This window comes from Mustela nivalis (assembly GCF_964662115.1).
Source record: "Mustela nivalis genome assembly, chromosome: 1".
Classification (NCBI taxonomy): domain Eukaryota; kingdom Metazoa; phylum Chordata; class Mammalia; order Carnivora; family Mustelidae; genus Mustela; species Mustela nivalis.
Window position 1 is genome coordinate 45,446,340 of NC_139020.1, and position 6,933 is coordinate 45,453,272.

The 6,933-nt window shown below is 34.5% G+C and overlaps 1 protein-coding gene across 1 annotated transcript; it reads left to right on the forward strand.

Annotated features, from left to right (window-relative positions):
* The first annotated feature begins 343 nt into the window (after positions 1–343).
* On the forward strand, positions 344–4,039 carry LOC309846379 (olfactory receptor 5H2-like). The gene is made up of 2 exons (XM_082695282.1): positions 344–473; positions 2,902–4,039. The coding sequence occupies exon 2, from the start codon at positions 2,920–2,922 to the stop codon at positions 3,847–3,849; it is 930 nt and encodes a 309-aa protein (XP_082551408.1). The 5' UTR covers positions 344–473; positions 2,902–2,919; the 3' UTR covers positions 3,850–4,039.
* Positions 4,040–6,933: the final 2,894 nt, after the last annotated feature.

The window sequence follows — 6,933 nt, forward strand, 5'->3', positions numbered from 1 at the left end:
GTTTTTAGATAAATTGAAGTTTACACAAACCTGTCAGAAGTGTCATCTGTGCTGGAAAATAGCATAAAGTAGTTTCAATTGTTAGCATTAGTACTGTATATAGTGACTTGATGTTAATGATTTCAGAATCCATAATGCCCAGTGGGACACTTGGACTTCTCACACATGTTCAGATTTACAACGCCCAGAGGAACAGCTTAGTTTTGTCCTAAAGGGAACCTGTGGGAGCTATTAGGGGATTTTCAGCTCTTCATGCCTTCCTCTTCTGGCAAAAGCACACAGTTGTACAATTGGTTGACTCTTGTGTTTGAAGAAAACTGATATAAACAACATTTTCCTGAACTTGGCAAACGAAGCATCCAAAATGAATAAGTGTTGTTACTTGTGTTTTGTCATTCCAGTGTTACTATATTTTTTCTACTTTAGAAAGTGTAACTCTCCAAAGGATCTCCACATTTTGTTATAAGATATGGGTAAGAGAGAAATAGTATCTACAACATTCACTCTTTGTATAAAAATTCAAAATACTGTATAATTTGTAATAACTTTAGATCAACTTACTAGATGCCAAAAATGGCATGCAAAAAATGTAAAACTTTTAATTATCTGTATATTTTATTTTCAGGACTAAATCTGGATAAGCAAAATACCTGTAAAACTGAAATTTTCACCTTAACATAATTTATTATCTTTCTAAGATATCTATAATGACTTTATACATTTTAGTGAACTAGAATGTTAAACTATTTAAGATGAATTTTAATATCAGGTCGTGTGTCCTACATAACAAGTCTTTCTGACTATGCTGATTAGATGATCTATCCTTTTTAATTAATCACATTCTGTGATTTAACTTTTAAGGTAAGTCATATACATATTAATTCCTCTAGCCTTTCTCCCACTTCTAGCAACAATTTCATTGAGTATTTTAAAAACATATTAGTAAGAAATTTATAGAAAAATGTGCCTCCAATACTCTTTACACCATATGGCTTAATACATACATCACAGAAATTAAATCTGAGATTTTGAACTGCATTTAAGAGAATCCATTCTAAACAAAAATGCAATTAACCACTGGAATTTTGTTAGTGGTTATTTGTGTCACCTGTACTAAGTTCCAGAGTTTAACTCAATTTTATTCTGCTGAAAAAACTGGTGAAGAACTAGTACTCCAAGTGAAACCAGAAAGCAGCAGGTGACTGGCTGCTTAAACCTACATCAAGTCCTGTCACACTAGATATGATGGGGATAGGAAACTAAGTTTCTGGCTCTTTTGACTTCTAGAGTGGTAGACTTTGGTTAAACCCATACTTGTGTGGCAAAGAGAATCAGTTTCCAGCTATCCAAAAAACACATGTATCTATTGTACAACCTCTTTAATGTCTTTTCTCAAGTTTCTTTCTTTGACCTTCTTCTGTTTACCTTATCTACTCTCCAGTGGATAGGTCATCTGTAAGTATGCCTTCAGCTACCAAAATGACTCCCAAGTCATTGTTTCTACTAAGCTTCAGTAGGCTCATACTACTAAGCTCTCTCACCTAGATGTCCAGAGGGATCTTTCTCCACAAATAAGGCATTTGATTTCTCAATCTCAACTTCTCAGTCTCAATCTCAACTTCTCAATCTCAACATCTACCCAGTCTCCATGTATCTCTTCTCTCCTTCACATCTAGCATGATGACTACCTTCTGATTTATTTTTATCTCTTTGTTCTCCTCATCCTTTCCAATATTACATTACACATAAACTAAGAAATTTATATACACTTGAATCAATTAGAAGGGATTTGTAAAATGCAGATTATTAGACTTCATTCTTTACCTTCTGAGTCAATGTCTAGAGTAATACCTCACAATCTATATTTTGTACAAGAAGTTCCCCCCAAATTCTGTTGTGTAATCTGGTTTGAGAATCATTGAACCATATTAAAAACTCATTAAGTAGTACTCCTGACTCTAGTTTCCCCTCCCTACAGCATATTCTCTTCACTACAAGATATTTAATTTGAAAATTGTTGTGAGGCACTTAAATGGTTCAGTCAGTGTCTGACTCTTGGTTTCTGCTCCGTTCATGATATTAGAGTTGAGAGATCAAACCCCACATCCAACTGTGTGCTCAACACAAAGTCTGCATGAGATTCTTTCCCTCTCCTTTTTTCTTTCCCCCTCCTCACGTGCTCTCTCTCTCTCTCTCTCTCTCTTTTTCTCTAAAATAAATAAAATGTTTTTAAAAAAATTATCTATGGTGGGACGCCTGGGTGGCTCAGTGGGTTAAGCCACTGTCTTCGGCTCAGGTCATGATCCCAGGGTCCTGGGATCGAGCCCCAAATCAGGCTCTCTGCTCAGCAGGGAGCCTGCTTCCTCCTCTCTCTCTGCCTGCCTCTCTGCCTGCTTGTCATCTCTCTCTGTCAAATAAATAAAATCTTTAAAAAAAATTATCTATGGTGCTACTGATTGTCTTAAAAGTTTTTGGTGTATGCCTATTGCCTGAGGAATAAATTTCAACATTCTTCACATGTCATTCAATTCATTTTGTCACAAAATTCTTTTCCCTTCTTTTCCCCTCAACCATGTGTCAGAATTATCTAAGACACTCAGTTTTCCCCATAAATTCTCTAACACACTCAGGTATCCCCATAAATTTAGTAATTTAATAAAAATATTTGAAATGTCTTTCTTTTCTTCTGAATCTGTTAATTCCTTTTTCTTTTTTGAACTGAAATAATTTCATTTTCTATTACCTCAGTTCCCCAAATAGTTTTCATATTTTATAGTAGCGGTAAATAAAAGTAAGAGCATTCTGATTAGTCTATGGCTTTATTTCAATTACTTTCTTCCTCTTTTCTTTCTATATAATCCTAGTGAATGTTATTTTTATACTTACTGCATTTCATTTCAGGGGTCATCCTGTAACAAGATGGATACTGAAAATGGAACATTGGTGACAAAGTTTATTCTCACAGGATTCACATATCAACGACAGTGGCAAATCCCCCTCTTCCTGGTGTTCTTGGTGGTATACCTCATCACCATTGTTGGAAACCTTGGACTAACTGCTCTCATAATCAATGACCCTCACCTTCACATCCCCATGTACTTACTCCTTGGGAGTTTAGCTTTTATGGATGCTTGGATATCATCCACAGTGACCCCAAAGATGCTGGTCAACTTCCTAGCTAAGAGTAAGATGATCTCTCTCTCTGAATGCATGATACAGTTTTTTTCCTTTGCATTCGGTGGAACAACAGAATGTTTTCTCTTGGCAACAATGGCATATGATCGCTATGTAGCCATATGCAAACCGTTACTTTATCCAGTGATTATGACCTATAGACTTTGTACCTCGCTGTTAGTCTCATCATTTGTAGGTGGCTTTGTTCATTCTGTAATTCATATAGGTTTTTTATTCAGATTAACCTTTTGTAATTCTAACATATTATATCACTTTTACTGTGACATCATGCCATTGTTTAAGATTTCCTGTACTGACCCTTCACTTAATGTTCTGATGGTTTTTATTTTCTCTGGGTCAATACAGGTATTTACCATTCTGATTGTTCTGGTCTCTTATATACTTATTCTCTTTACAATCTTAAGAAAGAAGTCTCTGAAAGGCATTAAAAAAGCCTTTTCCACCTGTGGAGCTCATCTTTTATCTGTGTCTTTATATTATGGCCCTCTTCTCTTCAGATATGTTTGTCCTGGATCTGCACAATCAGATGATCAAGATATGATGGACTCTCTATTTTATACTGTCATAATTCCTTTGTTAAATCCAATGATCTATAGCCTGAGAAATAAAAAAGTCATAGATTCACTAAGAAAAATGTTAAAGAGAAATGTTTAGATCTTACACTATTATCTGTTCTCTTTTTCATTTAAAGCATCACAAATTATGCAGGTTATATGTGTTCCGTTTGGTAAGTGTGCAGACTTTCCAATTATAATTGCCCTAGGGTTTAATGATTTATTACATGTGTTCATATCATACTAGAATCATTGAAGCATAAAACAAATAAAAATATTTTATATGCTTACATATTCTTCCTTGTAGTTTTATAAAATCATTCAGTACTATAGGTTGCACTTCCTCTGAACAGGAATTGATTATGATGTCTTTGATAATTATATAGCCATATAGCCTGGAGGGAGGGCCATGCACATTTGGCCATACACATTGGCCATACACACCAGAGGAGGCAGATTTATGGTTGAATCAACAACAACAAATCCCAAGAATTCTGCTAGCCATTTAAAGGTCTCTCATTCCACTTTATTTGGGGCATAGTAAATTTTACTTCATCTGGTTATTCAATAATTCTCAAAGCACTAAGGGAAGTAAAAAGAAATGGGGGAGCCATGAGGAAAATATAAGAAGGGAGTTAAAACAGTGAGGGTCCATCCAAATTTTAAGAGAGAGTCTTAGCCCAGTGTCTATGAGAAATGAAATGGAGCCAGGCAGGGGGGAAGGGGAATGTTGTCTCTCATTGTCTATGATGCCTTCTACACGCCCTTTCTAGCTGTGTTTGGATGTTGTAGGGTAATCTGTAAAGGTACGCTAATTCAGAAAGCTAAGAAAGGAGACTACAGAATTTTAAGGGGGATGGTCAGGGAGAAAAAAAGAGAAGAAGCAGAAGAGAAAGCAAATGGTCAATCTTTCTTTCTTTCTTTTTTTCTTTTCTTTTCTTTTTTTTTTAATAATGAAGCTAGTAAGACATATCAGTAATATATAATTTTTTAATGTGTTGTTGATGTGTGGGCTTCAAAAGCATGTTTCCAAAATTCTAATAATGTTAAGATAATATGATGTCCGAGCGCCTAGTGGGTGTCTGGGAAAGACATGAAAATGAGCAAGATTTTGGATGTTCTCTGTTCTAAGAATTTTTAATTTTAATTTTTTTTGTTCTAAGAATTTTTAAATGTTAACTTTCTTCTACTCCATACTCTAAATATAATGAATAAACCATTTTCAAGTCCAATCCTGTACTTCCTTTCTCAACATGGAAAATCCACACACTTTTCTAAAAACTGATACTCCTGAAGCCTTGGCCCTGATTCTGTGTTTTGTAAAACTTTAGTTACTTATCCTTTACATCCTGATACTATTCCTTCCATAACATAGTCACCTTGTTATTCTTTAAAAAATTCTGACTAAATCATATCTCTTTTCAATAATTTTTAATGGGTTATCATTGCTACCAGATTATGTGCAAGTACAGTATATCTAGCTCTCCATATATACACATGTATGTTTGTGTTCATGTGTATGTCTAGATTTATATATTTATTATACATTTTATATATTTATTTAGATACGTAGATTTTATATATATTAAATGTATATTTTTCCATATATATCTATCCATTCATTCCTTCTGTCTATATTTATCTTCATCACTCTGGTTTGCCATCTTGGTGTTATTTGAGGTCCTTTCAAATAAAACCTTAGTTAACTCTGAAGTCGCTTCTTCCAAAATTCTCCTAATTCTCCTTGTTTTATACCCCAAATGAGTTGCAGAAAGCTTTCTGAATACTTTCTACTCTTTCCAATACATGCTTTTGCTAATACAGGTCTCTTTCACAGAGAAAGGAACTTTCTTCAAGGTCTATCTCTAATATTACAGCTTTCCTGATTATCTTGAAGAGGATAGTAACGCTCACTTGAAACACTTAGTTTTTGTGTTTGAAACATTTAGCAGCTTATTCTTGTTAGGTCACACTTGACTTTGTATAATACTTATTTCTGGGCTACAGGCTTTTCAAGATTATTATTATGAATTCAATGTCCTAGTCCCTATTTTTCCCAGTGTTTGGGATGATGGCGTACATACATGAGGTCCTAAATAAGTATTTGTAAAATATTTGTAAAAGTGATTTGAATCTGAGAGCCCAAATGAACAGAATATAGTAAGAGTACATCACTCATTTTCAATATGGCAATGAGACCCAGGAGATTACCAGCCCTGGGATGGCTGCTGCAGCCTAACTCACCTTCTTGCTTCTTCAATGACAGTTACATATGTCATACACTTAAGGTGAATTATTTCTGTTCTTATTGCTAGGATTGGCTTCTGGGCTTCAATTAGTTGTTTGGTTTAAACAGTTATTTGTTTAAAATATGTTTTAAAATATATAAGCATTCAAAAATTATAACTATTCTATAGTCTGGAAGTCCACATCACAAGATTAGAGCAGATCATCTGCTCCTGAGGGATATCACCAAGCTCTAGGAAGGGGAGGAGTGGATCACAACAAAGCCGTTTTTATGCTTTTCTCCCAGAAAAATCCATATTGTTGCTATGTCTATAGTTTTTAAAATTTTTGTTGCTGTATAATATTCTCACTGTACTGACAGCTTCCTTTAATTGTCTTGATTTTTACTTATTCATTCATTATTACAACCTAAGGACTGGATTGATAATGCAACAATTAGTATCTCCTGCCATCATAACAGTCCAGTTCCCTAAGTGGTATTTTCCTTGAATGAGAAGGTTCACATCAAGCTGAGTATAGGAGTGAGGTATGTTACCTGAAAAGTCTTACTTTAGGTTTTATGAGTATAGGTCAGAAAATTGGGGGGCCTCTCAGAAGCTCATACCTCCTCTGCAACCTCTTGTGCATGTCTGATCTATAGATTCCTCTGCTCTAATTTGACCATCAGTGCAATACCAACTACTTTATGCCTTTCAGGAATCCATCAAAGTTCCTAGTCCACTGATGTGATCCCATTCTCTCTTATAGATATTTCTATCTTTGTACTTTACTTTTATTGCTTCAGTGACATGTGGGAAAAAGATAAAATATACATCTGTGCAAAATACACAGTTTGGACAAGATATTCTGCTGATTCCTTTAAAAAGAAACTATAAAATTACATATGTATTATTTAATGATTATTGAAGTATAAAATATAATATCACATTGCTAAGTT

What these genes read in the sequence shown, in the direction of transcription:
- LOC309846379 (XM_082695282.1), top strand. Translation starts at nt 2,920, where the DNA reads ATGGATACTGAAAATGGAACATTGGTGACAAAGTTTATTCTCACAGGA.